Raw genomic sequence first — 18,727 nt, forward strand, 5'->3', positions numbered from 1 at the left:
CACACCTCCCAACATGGCATGTGTAGAGTTGTCATCCTCCCAACTTTGATCGAATTAATATTTTCAGTCCACTATGCTTGGGCTGCATGGTTCAGAGTTTGGTTACCTCATCAAAAATCTAACAATATAGTGAGTTGAAAAAATTTCTTTCTCCATATAAATAGATGAGCTAGACTCAATAAATCTCATCACTTTTGAAGATATAAATTGTAATTTGCTCATTAACAAAAACCAATACTTTAAATAAAAGATCATTGATTCAAATATCCCTAGGATCAAGACTTCTCCGCAAACACCCCTCTTGAGGATTAGTGAAAACGCATATAAGTTGGCTTGGTATCTGGGTCAGCTTCAATTTCACGGTTAGATTACTAAAATTAATGCAATCAGATTGAAACCGGATGGATCTCGCTAGGCTAGTGCCATTGGCGTGGTGAGGTCTATGTGTCCAGCATTTGGATGATCGTCATCTAGTTTCCATTAATTCTTAGCCATTCAAAACACTATGAGCATATATTATTTTAAGTGAAAAAATCAAGTTTTTTTTTCTTCTTATTATTTCTTTTAAAGAAAACAACTCATATTTTGAGCGACTGAGATTTAATGAGGACTAGGCGGGTGACCATGCAACACTAACACCACAGGTATCACCATGTCAACGACACTAGCGTAGCAAAATCCAATCCCAACCTCATGGAGTGGGCTTTGACACCTACCTCTACTTCAAATGTTTGCGGTAGGGATCAATGGCTACGTTTGTCTTGATGTGGCCACAAATGGTCATTGTGGCTTGTCAATTGTGTTGTAGACTTTTGACCCCCATCGCCTATAAGAAATTTCTGTGCCAATCCTCACCGATCAAAACTGGGCCCACAGCTCGCGGCCTCCTTATGAACCAAAAAAAGTTATACGTAGAAAATCTCATTTTGTTATAAATTATAGTAGGGTTAAAATAATATAAATAAATGCTGTTAAACGAGAGAATATAGATGGGTTGATCCTAGGTAAATGGATAACCGAAATCCGCTTTCGAATTCTCATGTGCATCCGTTTAAGGGTATCCGAATCCGTCTGATTATTAATAAGATGTGGATATAGTATATCCCTTTCTTACCGATTATTATCCGTCCGATAAAATAAATTATCCGATTCACTTACTTATTTAGATTTATTATTCTTATTTTTATAAATTTGACTATTTTTCTAGATTTTTTACTAAAATAACTACCAAAGTTGTTAAATTCTTAAATTTCAAACTCAGCCCTCACAAATAAAAAGGTAAAGATGTAAACAGGTAGTCGAAAACTTGTATTCAATCTATATTTATGCCCATTTAGAAGAATCTACTTAAGAAAATAACTGTCTGATTATCATCCGAATTCGACAAAATCCATCCTAAAACCGATAGGATATTATCCGAATCCGTCCGAATATAATAGGATGCGGATATGGATATGCCACTATCCGATCCGAATTCGGTCCGTTTACACCCCCTAGCTGACACGCAGGAGAGGAGAGAGTATCTCTTCTCCTCCCACACTCTATAATCTATTTATAGGAAAGGCGTGGTAGCTCTGTCGATCTATTGGGAGTCTCCGGAGCGAAAACTCTGCTACTTCCTTTTTCTCTCGTTTCTCGCTTCCGTTTGAACGCTGAGTTTGAGGCTTGAATTCACGGCTCAAGAGGTAAACGGAACTCTTGTTTCTTCTGTTCTCCTCTGGGTTCTTCTTTTTCCGACTTCTCTCAACTTGGTGGTGGTTTCTTTTGCTACCCCAAGATGTGATTTTTAGTAGGTTTTATTCTGTTTGTTCATGGATGCTCTGTTTATTTTTCTTCGTCCTTCAGTTTTTGAGATATGCGTTTGGTCTGGTAATTCCCATTTGGTGGTTTTTTCGCTTGCTTGTATGAGTAACGCGTCACTCTGCTAAATGGAGTGAATTTTGCGTAGTGAAACGGAAGATTATTCTACACTCTTAGGTTTGCTTTCGAATTGATTTATCAGCCTGGGGTTGTTTGAGTTCCTTTTAGTTTTCCTTTTGGGTGTTTTGGGGTATGGGGCTTTTCCTTATTCAGATTTGGGTTTTAGAAAAATGAATGAATGAGTTTGTTCTGTTCTTATTTGCTTTTCTATTATGTGATGAATAGGGTGGTGAGGGTATGAAGATTGGGTTTTGTTTTTGGTTTCTTTAGTCTTTTTCGATTATATAGATTCGGATGATTTGTTTCCTTGATTATTTTCTTCCCTTTGAATTATTTCGAATGCTGCAGAATGGGGAGCACTGACGGGACCAGTTATGGCGCTTACACTTATGAGAGTCTGGAGAGAGAACCATACTGGCCAGCGGAGAAGCTCCGAATTTCCATTACTGGAGCTGGTGGTTTCATTGCTTCTCACATTGCCAGAAGGTTGAAGAGTGAAGGACATTATATCATCGCTTCTGATTGGAAGAAAAATGAGCACATGACTGAAGACATGTTCTGTCATGAGTTCCACTTAGTTGATCTTAGGGTAATGGAGAACTGTTTGAAGGTAACCACTGGGGTGGACCATGTCTTTAACCTTGCTGCTGATATGGGAGGGATGGGATTCATACAGTCCAACCACTCTGTAATCATGTACAACAACACAATGATCAGTTTCAACATGCTTGAGGCCTCAAGAATCAACGGAGTTAAAAGGTACATCTTGTTTTATTTTTCATCTGTCCTGGGCTTCTAGAATTTTTTAATCTTTTTTTTTCCCCAACCATTTGATATAATGTGGTGCTACTGTTTGTGTATTTACAAACCTCTCAATGGAAACTATCATGTTTAGTGTGTCCCCCAGTTACTGCTACTGTGTGATATGTGAGTGAATCTATAAATTTAATTGCTCATTATGGTTTGCAGGTTGTTCTATGCGTCCAGTGCTTGCATATACCCTGAATTTAAGCAGTTGGAGACTAATGTGAGCTTGAAGGAGTCTGATGCCTGGCCTGCAGAGGTTTGTTATCATTATCTGATGGATCTATTGTTATTGATTTTCATTTATTGACATTATTTATAGGGCTTTTACTGTTTCCATGTTGTAGCCTCAAGATGCTTATGGATTGGAGAAGTTAGCATCTGAAGAACTGTGCAAGCACTACACCAAGGACTTTGAAATCGAATGTCGGGTTGGACGTTTCCACAACATTTATGGTCCATTTGGTACATGGAAAGGTAAGCTCTGATAGATTTCTAATAAATCTGTGATATTTTTATTAAAGCATTTACTGGTATTTATACATATCAGTGAGTATAATACAAAGGCCATGTGTAATAACAAACAAAGCAACTACGGTGAAGTATTGTTCTCCTTTACACGCCCCCGTAAGTGTAGTGGCTCCAAGCTTGTCAAGGAGAAGAAGAAACGAACACGTGGCAATCCTTTAATAAGTAAATCTCCAGTTTGATCAATTAGGGAAGCAAAAATGAGCAAGAAGCTGCCTTTAGGAGACGAGATAAAAAAACGAAATAAAAGTTGATTCATAGTGTTTGGTGCGGGAACCAAAAATAAGATTAGCCGCCATGTAAGTGGCACCAATCATGTCACAAAGTAAACGTGGCACAATGGGAAGAAAAACACCAAGCTCACCAAGGAGAGCACAAACCCAAACTAAATCAGCTGCAGTTGCCACAGTGGCATGATACTTGGCCTCAGTTGAAGGACAAGAAACAGTCCGTCGCTTGAGAGACACCTGAGTGACAAGATGATTGTCAAGAAAATTCCAAAACTAGTTGTAGAGCAGAGCTTATCTGGGCAACCAGCCTAATCTGCATCATATTATGCACTCAAAAGAGAGAGAAAATGCAAAGACCCGATTCAGAGATAATACGAGGAAATATTTCTTCCTCAGAGCAAGTTGAAACTGTCCATCTAAGGATGAGTTGATCCTGGGGAGATCCCCATGGCTCAGCCACAGAATCTACAGGAGCAGAAGGAGATACATCAGAAATTGACAAAGCACCATCAGCAGCAACCAGAAATGGAGAGGAAAACTTCAATCAACATTAACTAAGAGATTATAGCCACAAGGAAGAGGCAAAAATTGGGCACGCCAAAGCAGAAAACTAGTGGTGGTGAGTTTGAGCGGAGGAGCTGACAGAACATTCAAAGAAGTCAGCAAAGAAGACAAAGCTATTGAAGAAAAAGAAGAAAGAAACCCTTGCAGACAGGAAAGAGGAAAACCAGGAAAGAAACGACAGCTCAGAGCAGCTTTAAACCATCTGATACCATGATAGATTCTAGTAAATCTGTGATTATTTTATTAAAGAAATCACAGTATTTATACACATCATTTAGTATAATAAAAAGGCCACGTGTAATAACTAACAGTAAACAAAACAGCTTTGGTAAACTTCTCTTCTCTTTTACAAGCTCCAACTTGCAATATTCCTAGGGATATTTACTTTATCTTGTATCTTTTACTTTCTTAACATGTGGTGCTTTTACTGCATAGGTGGAAGGGAGAAGGCACCTGCTGCTTTCTGTAGAAAGGCCATTACTTCCACTGATAAGTTTGAGATGTGGGGAGATGGTCTTCAGACACGATCTTTCACTTTTATTGATGAATGTGTGGAAGGTGTTCTAAGGTAATGGCTCTAAACATCTAATAAGTATCTAGCTCACTATGTTTCTTATGAAGGTTTATTATACTATTCATATAGGTTTTTCCTTTGGTTGCAAAAGGAATCAAAGAGAAGTGAGATTTCATACTAAAAGAAACTTAAATAATAATCACCCTAATTTGCTTATATCATGACCTCCAAATAGTTCCATTTTTGGTCATTTAATCTATTTACTTTTCCTCCAAATCCCTTTGGTTTTGAAAAGTATGGATTATGTTTTTGTTTCTTGCAAAGGGTCATTTGTATTAAAAAGAAAAGGAAAGAATAATTATTACAACATATTAATAGTCTATCACCACTACCCTCAAAGCATCAAACGGTCTCCTCCACCATTGAAGGTGGCTGGTTGAACTCTGTTGATCCATTGTTGACACCATTCCAGCGGCTACTTCCCTTCATATAGCAACAATGGAAGGGCATTTTACAGACACGCGAGTCCTATCTTCCTCCTCTGCCCAACACAGCTTCACCTTGAAGCCAAAGAAATGCCCGGTCTTCTATTCTGCTCATTGATTGGTAATCTGCCCATACATGCTTTCCATAAAAAATCAATCTGATAAGTGACAAGGTTGCAAAGAGATAAGAATCCATGTCAATCCATGCGACCTTGGAGAGCTCGTACCGAATCCAGTCCCTTGTCCATTTGAAAACACCATCTGACTTCAGACTCCCATTGACATATATCTTGCATCTACCCATGTGTTTGGTGGTTAATCTTTGATCTTTTCAAAAATTCCATAACAGCAGAGACTGGACAGGTTGGAGGAACCATGATCCTTCCTGGATGAAAGCAGCAACACAAGCCTTCGGTTCCTTGACACGATCCAACTTGGTACAATCTACAATAAGAATCAGACCACCCAGTGATTGGACCAAAACTAAACATCCTTCCTCTTTTTCGCTGATCAGCACTTCCTTCACAGTCTGTCATACTTTTTGTAGCCCTGAAAAGAGATGATTTTTTTCACCCTCCTTGAGATGTAAGAATCTGCTCATGATTGAGTTGTCGTGCTAAATGCATAAGAAGTTAAGTAGTTTATACAATCAGATAGGGTAATGATTACGATCTTTTTGGGTTTCAAAATTTTCACTTCCCTTCTGATTTCCCTTCCAACCAAGCTATGCTATAGTTTTGTTGTGTTTGATTCCATTTGTCAGTTTGATGGAACTTAGACCTGAGACCATGGGGTTCATTGTGGTCTTCCACCACTACAAATATTTGAAGAAATAATTGAATGAGACCTTCTGTAGATCCTTGTATCTTTTATAACATGAAACTGAGTATGCAATACTGGCTCATGAGTATACTTATAGTATGCTAATCTGATTGACTGTCTCGTATCCCTCTTCAGGTTGACAAAGTCTGATTTCCGGGAACCAGTCAACATAGGGAGTGATGAGATGGTTAGTATGAATGAGATGGCTGAAATTGTGCTTAGCTTTGAGAACAAGAAGCTTCCCATCCATCACATTCCAGGCCCAGAGGGTGTGCGAGGTCGGAATTCTGATAACACTCTAATTAAGGAGAAGCTTGGTTGGGCTCCTAATATGAAATTGAAGGTACATACAATTAGTCATTAGCCTATCTTATTTTGTCAATTTTAATTTCTTTCAACAATTTGATGAGTTATTGATCTTGGAATTCTCTGATGTATTAGGATGGGTTACGAATTACTTACTTTTGGATTAAGGAACAAATTGAGAAAGAGAAGTCTAAAGGAATTGACCTGTCTGTTTATGGATCATCTAAAGTGGTTGGAACACAAGCGCCCGTTCAGTTGGGTTCGCTCCGTGCTGCTGATGGTAAAGAGTGAAGGATGATGAAATCAAGTAATCCTCCCTGGTTCTCTATGTTCTATGACTCCTGGGGTTGGTATCTGATGATGTTATGGTTATGGAAATTTGTTATTTCCTATTGTTATTATATTACCAGTATATGGAGGGTATTCTTTTTTTTTGGTTTCCTTTTTGGATGGAAGGGATATGTTTTAATTCCCTGTATATTGATCCATCTTTTGAAGTGATCCTTTATAGTATGGTAATGTATTAACTCCTGGAGTGTATGGGTCCTTCTAACGCTCAAAAATGAAGATCCATTGCCGTTACTCTTGTAACTGGATTACAATTCACTCTGGACGCTCTCTGTGATAATTTGTAATTAGTGTGCAATCATCCAGTTTGTTGTCCTTATTGTTGATTCAGAGAACAGTGAGACTGACAAGGAAGATGAACGCACTTTCTAATGCTCACTTTGTTGGTTCTTTGAGACCCCATGAGTTTGTTCATAGGTGCATTTGTGAGCCTTTATCTGATTTGGACATGGACATTTTTTAAGTGTCAATAGAGATCAAGATGAACATTTTTCCCCTTCCAATGAGGGAGTTTAGGATGAACTCATGCATGGAGAAATTGCATTTCCTACCAATATGTTTCCGTGGATATACCTAACTGGAAAATATTCATGGACAGTGAACGCAACAGAGTGAAAACCCATGAAAGAGAAGGAAAATATCCTTTGCCAAGATGCTTGATTACTTGCCTAATGTATGTATTCTTTGAATGTTACAACTCCTTCCCCAAGTGCCTATGGCCTGGTCATCGGAAGAGTGGTGAAGGGCCAGTTTTGATTTCTCATCTGAATCCTCAAATTCTTCCTCCACTTCTTTAACAGAGTTCAAATTATTAGCTCTCAATCATTTGTTCCGGAAAGATCAACAAAGGATGGGAAGGAGGAATTGGATTGGATGAATCAAAAGCCAGTAAAACTAGAGGAGCTGAAAAGGGGGTAGTTTTGATGTATCCGTAAAGTAAGAGGAATTGGCGAATGAGCACGAGAGACTTGGAGAGGAGAGGAGGTGGGCACACTCACAGGTGACCCATTTTTAATTTATCTGGTCTGTGTAAGGGATTGCATAAGAGCTAGCTATCACAGGAAAGAGCAGTGTTGATAAACTGGATAGAAGTTTCTGGTGCCATTGGCAGGCCCCTGTGGAATCTTGGCAAGGAAGCAATTTAGGAAGGGTGGGCATTGGAAGGCGTAGAAGAGTAGAAGTTAACATTTTTGTTAGACAATAAATGAGTCAAATAAATTTAAAGATTTTAGTTGCCGAGAAGAGGAGGATATATGTTTCTAAGCGGAGAAACTTGAGGAAAAATTTTATCCGTGAATGCCACGACACCAAGTGGATTGGGCAACGGTGCAGTCACGCATTGTTGGAAGTTGCTTACTATTGGTCTTGGATGCACGATGATATAAAGGCCTACACTTGTCTTGCATGCCAGTAAAATAAAGTGGAACCACAGCTACCATAAAGACGGCTGGCTACCCATAAAAATACGAATAAAAACCACCAAGAAGATTATTAGAGTGGCTCTATGGACTTGATGGGTGCCCTACCAAAAGTGTCATCTTGGTGAAATCATCTCTAAGTTTGTCGCTTGGATTATTCCTGTTTCCAAGTTAATTCAATAGTTTAAATAAAATTTAGATTTAAGGAAATGTTGTCAAAGACTCATACTCTATATAAATAAATTGTCAGCGCTATTGGGCTTCTTGCAGACTTCGGTGCATGTCTATCTTACTGAATGGGCTGGGCTTGACCCTTGCAAACCCAAAGTGGTTATTATCAAAAGAAGGAGAAATGAATAATGATATTCTCTAGCTCTTCCTAGATTCGAACCAGGCCATGAAATCACCATCTCTGAAGTCTGAACTGATTCTGTCTTTGCCTATTTATTTGACCAAAAACTCACTCAACAACTGATTTCTACAGTTTTAGCTGAAATGGGTTGAAGCCGCGCGCCAATCTAATCTTATCTGGCAATCGTACGTAGCAATATCCATGGAAATAGGTACGGTACAGCTAGCTAGAAAACCTATTCATTAATAAATGTAGCTGGTTTGGTTGTTCCGTCTAACCGGGGAATCTGGGGAATTATTATTTGGCAAAGCCTAATAGTTTGGATTTGTAGAAACGTACGTAGAAGATAACATCTGGATTTGTAGAAACGTAGAAGTTAGCATCTCTCTCTCTCTCTCTCTCTCTCTCTCATCCACGTTTTGTGAATGGGAAGTAGGTTGCTTGCAATGTTAATCACAGAGGTCAAGGGATCGAGCTCGGAGTTGTTTCATAAACTCTCTGCAAGATCTGCAAGCTCTAAACAAATCTTTTATGGATCTTTCAGTTTTAAAGTAATCCTAATTCAAACCTACTTTCGCCTAACAAAGCAAACTCAATTTTTTCGCTCTCTCTCTCTCTCTCTCTCTCTAAATATATATATTTATATATTTTATAAATTGTTTTGTTTCACTAGTGTTTCTGTTAAAGGGCATCTGATATCACCTTCTCCCTTTGGCAGTTTGTACAGGGTTAATTTCCCCCCCATTCATTCTTTATAGGTAGGTTTGTGTAGGTGCTGTTGACAAGTAAACTGTTCTTCATGTGGTTTTGCTCTCTGTGCAGGGGATAAAGCAATTCTTTTGAAATGTGTTAAACATGCATGGCCTAATTGCATTTGGGCCTGAAGTTGAGCTTAGAGTTGTTGGCTCACAATACAATACAATACGAACATCACGTTGGAAAGAAATAACAACACGTGCATATATATATATATATATATATAGCAGGGGCGGTCAGGCTCCTTCCTTCCTTAGCTATTGGATTTTAAATGAACCGGCACCAATTTCAATTTCATCTTTTTATCTTTAATATATAAATAAATAAATAAATAAATAAAGGTATCTAATCTAAGAAACCAAAGTGGGTTATGATATGAAGTACCCTAATTGTTATTTATGGAATTTATTTAATTGAATTTCTTATTTGGGTCATGAAGCATGGCAACTGAAAAAGGTGCGAAAGAAAGAAAGAAAGAAAGAAAGAAAGCGTTTTTTTTTATCGTGAAACAATTTTGAATGAATAAATGATAACGTGGGTAACATGCATGCAAAATCCATTCTTAATTAATCTATTTCCACGAAAGACAGAGAGAACGAACATCGACACGTGTCAAGAAACAAAGAAAGAAAGAAGGGTTTATTCAGAATCAGATTTATGAGGCTAACTTGGCCATTGAAGAAGAAAAACACTTGGCCGATGCGATGCCGCTCTGAAATCTGAATAGAATCGAATAGAGAGAGAGAGAGAGAGAGTGTGTGTCAGACAAGTCAATAAAAACCCGAAAATCACGTGGCAACCACGAGATTTAAAATAAAATCCTTCCTTGTAAGTTTGTAACGAACTGATAAAGCTCTGGGGTTTTCACCCTATCTAACTCTACCTCTAACCTCTCAACATTATTTAAATTTCAAAATTCCTCTCGTCTCAGTCTCTTCTTGCAGGCTGCGCAGGCTGCAGCTTTAACTTTTAACAACATAATACCTTGTTCCTTCCTTCCAGGTACACTTATCCTCTTTACCAATCTATTTCCACTGAATGACAGAGAAAGAGAGAGAGAGAGAGAGAGAGAGCCGGTGAGAGGTTGCTTTCGGATAAAAGCATTATTAGTATCGCGAACTCTCAATAAGAACTTTTCCCTTTTATGCATATACAGAATACACTGACTGACCCCGCAACACAACGGTTCAATATAAGTATATATATATATATATAGAGGGAGAGAGAGTCCTGGACGGAAATTTATGTGATAAGAGATTTTTATTTGCACTAACCCGCTCTAACTGCTCTTGATGAACCATTGATTTTGGTTGGTTTCACACAACATGGGCTCCTCACTACTTGTTTCATCCCCATCTCTATTTCTCAAGGTCATTTCTCACTTCCGAGCCATCCTGTCGTGAACAGGTCATCAGAGTACAAATGCAGCTTCGACAAGGTTTACATTTACGATTTACTGTCAATGTTCAAAAGAACAGAAAGCTCTTCAAGGATTGTCAAGCTTTTGATCCTTGGAAAAACCATTGTGATGCTGTCTCTAATGGTGGTTTCGGATGGAGAGCCACAAGGCTTGAACAAATCATGCAAAAAAAAGTCTGATTCTTGCCTGGCACTAGACGGATCAGTTTGCTTCTAAGATAACATTCCACCATTGTATTTTAGGGCATCCTTGTCGAACACTAAACCCTAAGTGCACCCTAACTCAATGTACAAAAAGAAATGTGATTTGAGGGGGTAAGTTGAGAGGTTTGTGTTTGTAAATTAACAAAATATTAAACTTAACTAAAATAATATAAACTTAATTGAATATTCACAAAGAAAAAAAAATCTGAGTACATATTTACTAATAATGGATTGTAGATTATGGGTAAGAGGGGGAAGCCCCCCTGTTTCCCCCCCCTATCAAGCGTAAAGATTTGAACCATAATTCAATAAATATTTTTGGATAAATCAGAATTTCATTCCAAAATTCAAACTAACCAAACAGTTAATTTTACGAACCATGACTCTAGAGATTTGAAGTCTGTAGATTTGAAATCTCTAAATTTTTGAAATCTACAGACTCAAGTAACCAAACAGCCCTAACATAATCTAAGCCCTTCACTGCTTGCAAAAAAAAATCCTGCGATAACGTCCTTATAATACTGGACCGGGACCCCACTAGCTGCAACTGCACAGCAGCAGCGCTGCCTACTACCATTTACCATTCATCATTCATTATTAAAGTTGTATAAAATATAAACCGAAAATGGAAATGGAAAATGGCTATACTGGACGACGGAAGGCGAACAGTCGAGAGAGGCTGGCCCCCCGTGCGCAGTACGTACGTACGCACGCACAGACACGGTTGCAGTTTCCGAAACAAGGAGCGAGCGGGGCCCAAGGAGGCCAGCAAGACCCCACATTTCAGCACTTCAAGACAAAGAAAAAAAGAAAGAACCGAACCAACCCATCATCACTCGTCATCGCCGTTGCCTCCTGCGGCCCTGCTCCCATCATTATTTTTAACGAATCTCTCTCTGCTCTGTTCTGTTCTCTGCAAAGAGACACGGTGGTGTGGTGGGTGTGGTGAGGTGAGACCAGGAGGCTACCCCAGTGAAAAAGCAGTGCACGAGCAGAGGAGGACTGAAGAGCTATGGTTTTTATTTATTACCCCCAAGAGCCAAGAGCCAAGAGGTTACTTTCGTCACCCCATAAGCATTAAGAAGGCTGCACAGAACGACAACTGCGCGACTCGAATGCTGCGCTTGCGTTTCACTTTCACACCCACACCCACACCCAACTCACTCTCCTCGTTGCCGTCCGTCGCAATTTTGAAAGAATGACAAGGCTTTTCCCGCCCAAGTTGCCGGTAAAAGGATCGGAATACCGTGACCGTGACGAGACAAAGAAGAAGAGTCGCGTTGTAAAAGTAAAACAGAGGAAGGGAAGATGGATCGGGGTTAAATTAATATACATATATATATATATATATAAAGAGGCAGTTTTAATGCATCGTCTGGCGTCACCACACGCAGCTCGCAGCTCGAGACGGCACGACTCCCTGCCTTTGTCAGATAAATTCGGAATTCTACAACAATAAAAATAGTTTTTAAATCTCTCTATGGAAACTGGAAACCAGATAACGATCCATCCATCATCCTCCTTTCTTCTTCAACCCGAGCCTTCTCTCTCTCTCTCACTGTGGCAGACCAGAATGAGGGACGCATACGAAATATCCAAGATGAACAAAGAGGATCACACCAACTTCTGCTGCACATCTCACATTTTCTCCGAATTTTTTTTATTCCAAAGAGCAATCGGTATCATCCGCCTTAGTCCTGCCACAGCTTACACGCCAAGAGACGAATCTTCACTTGAGCCAGCCGGGAAAAAAAAGGAAAAAAAGAGAGAAAAAAAGAAGGAAAAATCTCCATTTGGCTCGAGGGTGTGCCAACAAATAGATACCAATCATACCATAGTTTTGCTGTTTTTATTCTGTTACTATTATTTTATAATAAAAGCTTTGCTTCTTACAAGACCCAAACTTAACTTAGCGAGTTTGTTTGGAGGTCGGGGATTTCGGTTTCGTACGCCAGAAGAAGAGAAGAAAAAAAAGACTTTCAAAATACGAAAGAAAAACAAAAAAAAAACAAAATTTTATGGTTTTTCTTTGAGAACGGAAGTTAAACCTGTGACGACTCTGCCGCTTCCGTGGGAACTCTTCGGTTTGATCGCCGGTGGCTGCCATTCCGATACTACAACCTTAATTTTTTTTCTTCTTCTTCTTTGATGATACCCTTGTTCAAAAATCCCTCATCGCCGCCACCGCCACCGCCACCGCCGGATTCCGGCGATGACTCCTTTTCGCCAAAAATCAACTCAAATTCACCAGAGAAATTCTTTGTTCTGATCACACTCTGCTTTTTACCGATTTCTGTCTCCGTTTCTATGCCTATCCATGATTTATTAACTGAATAACATATTCGGGCGTGCGCAGAAAGCCATTTCTCTCTCAAATACTCAGCTTTCCTCCACGGCGGAAAATGCATACCCTTCTTCTTTAGGCTCTGTTTTGCTGCATCGGATACTACCAAGATCATTTGGTAAAGACGATCGGGCCTTCCCACGAAAATGCACGGCAGAGATTGGAGAACGGCTTTGTAAGATTTTGTCGACCGAGCAATCTCGAATTCCGATCGAAAATCCACGTCAATTATCAGCCGGGCGCCTTCAGCGATTACATCGATGTATTCATAATCCCCTGGAAATGTAAACCAAGAGTTTTGTTTTGAATTGAACATTAGGAAGTGCAAGCACTCACGCACAACATAACAGTAGATAATGCTTGTAAGTTGTCCTACACAGGCGCCTCTCTCTCTCTCTCAAATCTCAATGCACCCACACCACTCAAAAACCAGATCAAATCGACCGACAGGGATCAAAACTCTCACACTCAGAAAAACAGAGGTCAGGTACCTGCAGGATACGAGTTGGATTTCTCCCAACGTGACTTGCAGATTGAAGCGTCATACCCAAGGGCTAGGAGTCCATCGGTGACAACTTTTCTACACTCGTCCTTGTGCTTGGAGCTTTTGTTCTTGTCCATAATTCTCGCAGTGTCTGCCAACAAGTTCCTCTCGATAATGCTCGCACAAGGAACCAAGCTCTGCGCATTTCAAAAAATTGAAATGTATTTTAGCGGAACCGAAAGAGAGACAGACTCCGGATCCACTCCATAATACATCCATCCTATAGTGGTAGTTGTTCAAGACATATGTAAACCAAGATTGATGGTGGTTGTTTTCGGGAAAACTAGGAATTAAAAACTATTTCTTGTAAATTTTCCTCCCAATTAATTAATTACCTTGAGAATTTCGCAAGCCTCGCTAGATGAGACTACCGCAACCTGCTCGCCGGAGTCGAATTCATCGTCGGAACTGTCGGTAGAGTTGCCGTTGAAACAATTGCAGCGATTCCTTCCGCATTTTGCATTCGAAGCTGCCTGCTTGTCATTACTCTCCTCAATGAAATTTTGTACCATCTTTGCCAAGCATACAGAACTCGGCTCCCAATCATTACTGCTGCCGTCTTTGATGATATACTGAGCTTCACCAACGACGGGCTTGTCGGTTGATGAACTTCTCAAAACGCTGGGAAACTGTCGCTCGAAGAGTCTCTTGAGTCGCGATTTCACGACAGGCTTAACCAGATCGTTCCTAACTAGTTCTCCGGAAATTTGAGAATCAATCGGTTGGATCTTCATTGATTGATAAAGCAATGATTAGCGAGATCAAGCTCTCGTATCCATCTCGCAAAGCGACTCAGAAATCAAGCCAAAGGAACCCAAAAGAGGAACTTATAACGGTTTCCGCTGAAACTTGTCTGATTAAAACTCCAAACCAGGAATTTAGGGAGTCACTAACGTGTGTGTGGGAAATTACCAAAAGTACAAAGCACTAAAACTCTATAACAGCAACCAAGCCTACATGAATTGAACTAGCGGGCGGGCTGGGAATTCCTAGGCATCTACCAACAATCTTCGTTTCGGCTAAACGAAAACAACAAAAAGACTCAAATTCTCGTTGACACAGTCGATCGTCCGCCCTCTCCTCTCAGAAGAATAAGGGGGAAAACAAAACTTTCTATTGGACTACAAAAGGTCACAGACTTCCTTCTTGACGGACAAAGAAATGGAAGGAAGGAAAAAAAAGAAGTTTCCTAACAGATTAACATACAAAATTCAAACACTCGGGAATAAAATAGATACCTTCCGCAACGATTATTATAATTATTGCTTCGAAACAGAGCAATAAGCGTGGAATAACTTCAAGACCCTGCCAAGGAAAACGGTTTCTTGCTTTGGAATTCCACAAATCGCCGAAGCAGGGTTCACGGAAGACATGACGGCCAGCGAACTAGGGACATTCCGGCAAGGTAACGAAGAAAAAACCGCCGGAATCTTCATGTTCCGGACCGTTAAGTGAGAAACTTCTGGTTTAAATCTCAGAAGCTAGGTTAGGAGTGGTAAATCAAGAGCCGAAGAGGATTCAGGAGAGAGCGCGAGAGTTTCGCCTTTCCAGATTTCTCTGGTGAGTTGAAATGGTTCTGAAAACTACGGACCATGGACTACCTTTTTAAAGCGGAAATCAGGAAATTCTTGACTCGGATGAAACTGCCACATGTAATCCTACATGGCAAGGAGAGATGTGGGAAACTTCGGTTATTGTTAACGTGGCGGAAATCTAATGGAGGATCGTTCTGCTTCCGTACCCACAAAGACACGTTTGCTTCTTATTTTTTGTGACACGAGGGTTACATATACAAATTACCCATGACTTACAGTCTTGTACCAGAAATGCCCATTTTTATTTGTAGGATGACTGGTGTATCCCCATTTTCCTGTAACACGTAGCCGACTCGAGAGTCGAGACCGTGAAAAAAGAAGAGGGATGGAATCATGGAATATAAAATCCAAAGGGTAACACTTTGTGCATTTGCATTTGCCCCTCCTTTCTTTCCAAATTACTTGAGCGATATGATTGCTCAGGTCCACAGTTCCTCGTGAATCGAGAGAGTCTCTTTCCAATGTGACGGGCACTGAAGGGTATTCGCCGTAATAATCACGGAAAAACAAGGGGAGAAGTTAATGATGGTGGATACTACTTCTCTCAACTTTCAAACGGCGAAGTCCCCGAAAGGCAAAGCTGACGCTGTGAAACCAAAAGTGAGGGGTAATAATGGACATCTACAAGTTTCTTTTCTTTTTTTACTGCAAATGTGATGCACGCAACGAAACGACGCGCCACATGTATTCTCTTGGGGATGACAGATCATGCCACGTGTTCATCTAATATATCTTCAGCGTTCAAGCTGCACCTTCCTTGCCAACTCAAATGACGGATTTATCCTCACATAATTTGGATTTAGCCCAACTTTCAAGCTTTCACGAGTGTTGTTCATTCACCATTATACGATAACCGGGAAACAGGGAATCAGTATTCCTCGGCATTGATGATTTTGAGTATCACGTACGCAAACATTCTGGAGCGTTAGATGTGGATGGATGGCGATGGGTGTGGTTGAGATTAAATATCCGTGAAAGGGGTTGGTCAAAGAAGGAAGTAGAAATGAGGGCAAGTAAGGTCATTCATTACTCCTAGTCAAAAAAAAAAAAAAAAAATGTGATATGGAGTATGATTATGATACGTTGAGTGGAGAATGGATGATGGATGGGAGGTGAAAGTGTTTCATGTTGGGAGGCATGGACCACACATTATTCCCTTTTACTCATATATACTATACCAAAACAAAAGCAATTTCAAAAGAAAAAAAAAAAGAAACATTTTTACCTGATAAATTTGTTCTTCAAATATTTTCAATTGAGCCTCTAATATAAAAAAATCTATTTTTCAAATAAAGACATGGTGCAAAGAACAAGATAAAAGAGTGTAAGAATAGAGATAAGGGTGGAAATGGTCTTGGGATATTTTATCTAAGTCATTTTCTAAGAACAGAACGTTATCAAATATGTATCCGTTCAGTTAAGGCCGACGTAAACCTCGTAAAATTAGCAAGGTGTCAATTGAAATACAATGAAAATAGGAATATTCACAATTCGAGAGGATCTAGAATTTTTTAGTTATCCAGTATGTCCCATGCATGCATGAATGATGAAGTAGCTTTACTGAAACAAAAGAAGATGCATGTCTCTGATGATGGATAACAACAATCAACAATTTTAATGTTTTTGTATATGTTTCCACTCTATCTATCTGATTCTCAATGGGGATTTCTTCAGTAGGACAAAAACAATTGTAGGGTGTACTCATCCCTATCCCCATATTCTGAACAGAGAGAGAGAGAGAGAGAGAGAGAGAGCTCTTTCAATGATGTGTTGTTGAAATTATTGGTCTCTTTAATGCCCATCCATCTACCTTTATGAAGCTTTTTGAACATGGGTTTCTTATGAGCCTTCTTTCTTTCTTTCTTTTCTCAGCTTCCCTCTGGTTTCTATCACTTACCCTCAAATGCTTTAGATTTCTTTTGATTTACTTGCTTTCTTGTGACCGAGAAAAGCTACAAGTTTTGAGATCTATTACATCATGATATCCTTTCTTTGATATTGGATGGATATCTTTCTACAGTATTTTGTATTATGATACATGTCATTTGTCTTTTCTTTGAATTTAACGATTGCGACTACGAGGACAAGAAATTTGACAAGAATGTATGAATAAAAAAATATCATCGAAGGGTTACTCCAGCCAGTAATGACCGACAACTCTTAATAGAGAGATCACGATTTCGACACTCGATCCCAATTCCACCCCCTTTAAAGATACCAATTACATGCACGTATACCCTACAGGCTAGTGTAGATTGTGACTCTTTGCTTAGGGCCTTATTGATAATACCAAAAAAAGAAAAAAGCCTTAAAAGTACTACATAAGTTATTTTTCTCTTTCTTGCATAATTAAGGTTTAGTTTAATTGAACCTTAAGACACAATTAAGTCGTCAATTAATTATATTTTTGGTTTCAGGATAATGTTGATATTTTGTATGATTCATTATTAAAAGACTATACTGAGAGATGAGGTATTCAATGATAGTGATGTTGGTGAAGTTCTTCAATAAATGGAAATAATATCTCTGTATATAGCTGTTCTTAATCTCGAAGCGACTTGTTCATTTGTTCTTAATTGATCTCTTGTTTAAACTAATTAATTAATTATTAATGATGAGAGAAGCCTACAAGACAAAGAAATGGGACATCACATATGGTTTACCATTTACGTACGTAGGAAACGCCCACTTGATAGCGTGGCATAGCAGCAAGGCCAAACAGAAATTAAAATAAATAAACAAGTATCAAATATTCTTAATCTACGGTTGAAGTTGTGATGTATGAAATACTTCATCTAAAAAATATTAGATAATGTTACAAAATAAACAAATAGATGGATAAATTCATGTCACTCATCCCTCAACTTATGGGTGACCTCGATCTTATCTAATATAATTAAAATTATTTTTTAGGTGTTCTATGATTGGAGTTACTTAATTTAATGTTATTAATTAAGATCTCTACTAGTTAATTTAAGAAGAAATAGAAACAGTGGGTGATGTGTTAATCAAATGGGTTTATTTTTTTTTTTTTTCTCATCATTTCTAAAACTACTCTTGTGATCATCAGTAGTTTATCAACTCCACCTCCCTTTCCACACACCCACCATTGGTAACCCCAACAACAGCTCCATAGACCCAATATCCTTTTATATATATTTTTAATTATTCTTTGGTTGGGAAGAAGAAGAAGAAAAAAAAAAGAAAAGTAACATTAAAAATATATTTAATATTTAATATTTAATAATAGTAGTTCAAATGAATTCAAGTGGAACCACTTTTGAAAGATTAAATATGAATGTGTGGGTCATGCATGCAGTCATACCTACTACAAATATTCTCTGTTGTATGGAGTGGACATTCTGTGGATCCATTTTCTGGTATTTTGAGGATAAACTTAAACTTAACATTATTAATGAGCCCTTTATTTAATCAATAATATAATTTTTATTTTTATTTTCTTTCCACACTAGTTATCTTCTCTTCTCTTCTCTTCTCTTCTCTGTTATAAACTTATAATAGGGGTTTCAGATTAGATTATAATAATGGTGATTGTATTGAAAGAAAGGAAAAG

The 18,727-nt window shown here is 38.8% G+C and overlaps 2 protein-coding genes across 2 annotated transcripts; one reads left to right on the forward strand and one right to left on the reverse strand.

The window, feature by feature from the left end:
- The first annotated feature begins 1,591 nt into the window (after positions 1-1,591).
- On the forward strand, positions 1,592-6,899 carry LOC149028440 (GDP-mannose 3,5-epimerase 2-like). The gene is made up of 7 exons (XM_089136678.1): positions 1,592-1,685; positions 2,269-2,679; positions 2,890-2,983; positions 3,072-3,201; positions 4,482-4,614; positions 6,003-6,210; positions 6,309-6,899. The coding sequence occupies exons 2-7, from the start codon at positions 2,270-2,272 to the stop codon at positions 6,462-6,464; spliced, it is 1,131 nt and encodes a 376-aa protein (XP_088992804.1). The 5' UTR covers positions 1,592-1,685; position 2,269; the 3' UTR covers positions 6,465-6,899.
- A 5,583-nt stretch (positions 6,900-12,482) lies between these two features.
- LOC149028441 (uncharacterized) lies at positions 12,483-15,120 on the reverse strand. Its single transcript, XM_089136689.1, has 4 exons — positions 14,797-15,120; positions 13,894-14,411; positions 13,506-13,695; positions 12,483-13,290 (listed from the first exon to the last, which is right to left on the reverse strand). The coding sequence occupies exons 2-4, from the start codon at positions 14,290-14,292 to the stop codon at positions 12,785-12,787; spliced, it is 1,095 nt and encodes a 364-aa protein (XP_088992815.1). The 5' UTR covers positions 14,293-14,411; positions 14,797-15,120; the 3' UTR covers positions 12,483-12,784.
- Between the last annotated feature and the right edge of the window lie 3,607 nt (positions 15,121-18,727).

The sequence above is a fragment of the Hakea prostrata genome, chromosome 1 (assembly GCF_041222555.1).
Source record: "Hakea prostrata isolate BN-2017 chromosome 1, UWA_Hpros_2, whole genome shotgun sequence".
Lineage (NCBI taxonomy): Eukaryota > Viridiplantae > Streptophyta > Magnoliopsida > Proteales > Proteaceae > Hakea > Hakea prostrata.

Coding starts and splice junctions, on each gene's coding strand:
- LOC149028440 (XM_089136678.1), top strand. CDS start 2,270: ATGGGGAGCACTGACGGGACCAGTTATGGCGCTTACACTTATGAGAGT. Junction 2,680..2,889: donor AGAATCAACGGAGTTAAAAG/GTACATCTTGTT, acceptor TATGGTTTGCAG/GTTGTTCTATGCGTCCAGTG. Junction 2,984..3,071: donor CTGATGCCTGGCCTGCAGAG/GTTTGTTATCAT, acceptor TCCATGTTGTAG/CCTCAAGATGCTTATGGATT.
- LOC149028441 (XM_089136689.1), bottom strand. CDS start 14,292: ATGAAGATCCAACCGATTGATTCTCAAATTTCCGGAGAACTAGTTAGG. Junction 13,696..13,893: donor AGGCTTGCGAAATTCTCAAG/GTAATTAATTAA, acceptor TGAAATGCGCAG/AGCTTGGTTCCTTGTGCGAG. Junction 13,291..13,505: donor ATCCAACTCGTATCCTGCAG/GTACCTGACCTC, acceptor TTACATTTCCAG/GGGATTATGAATACATCGAT.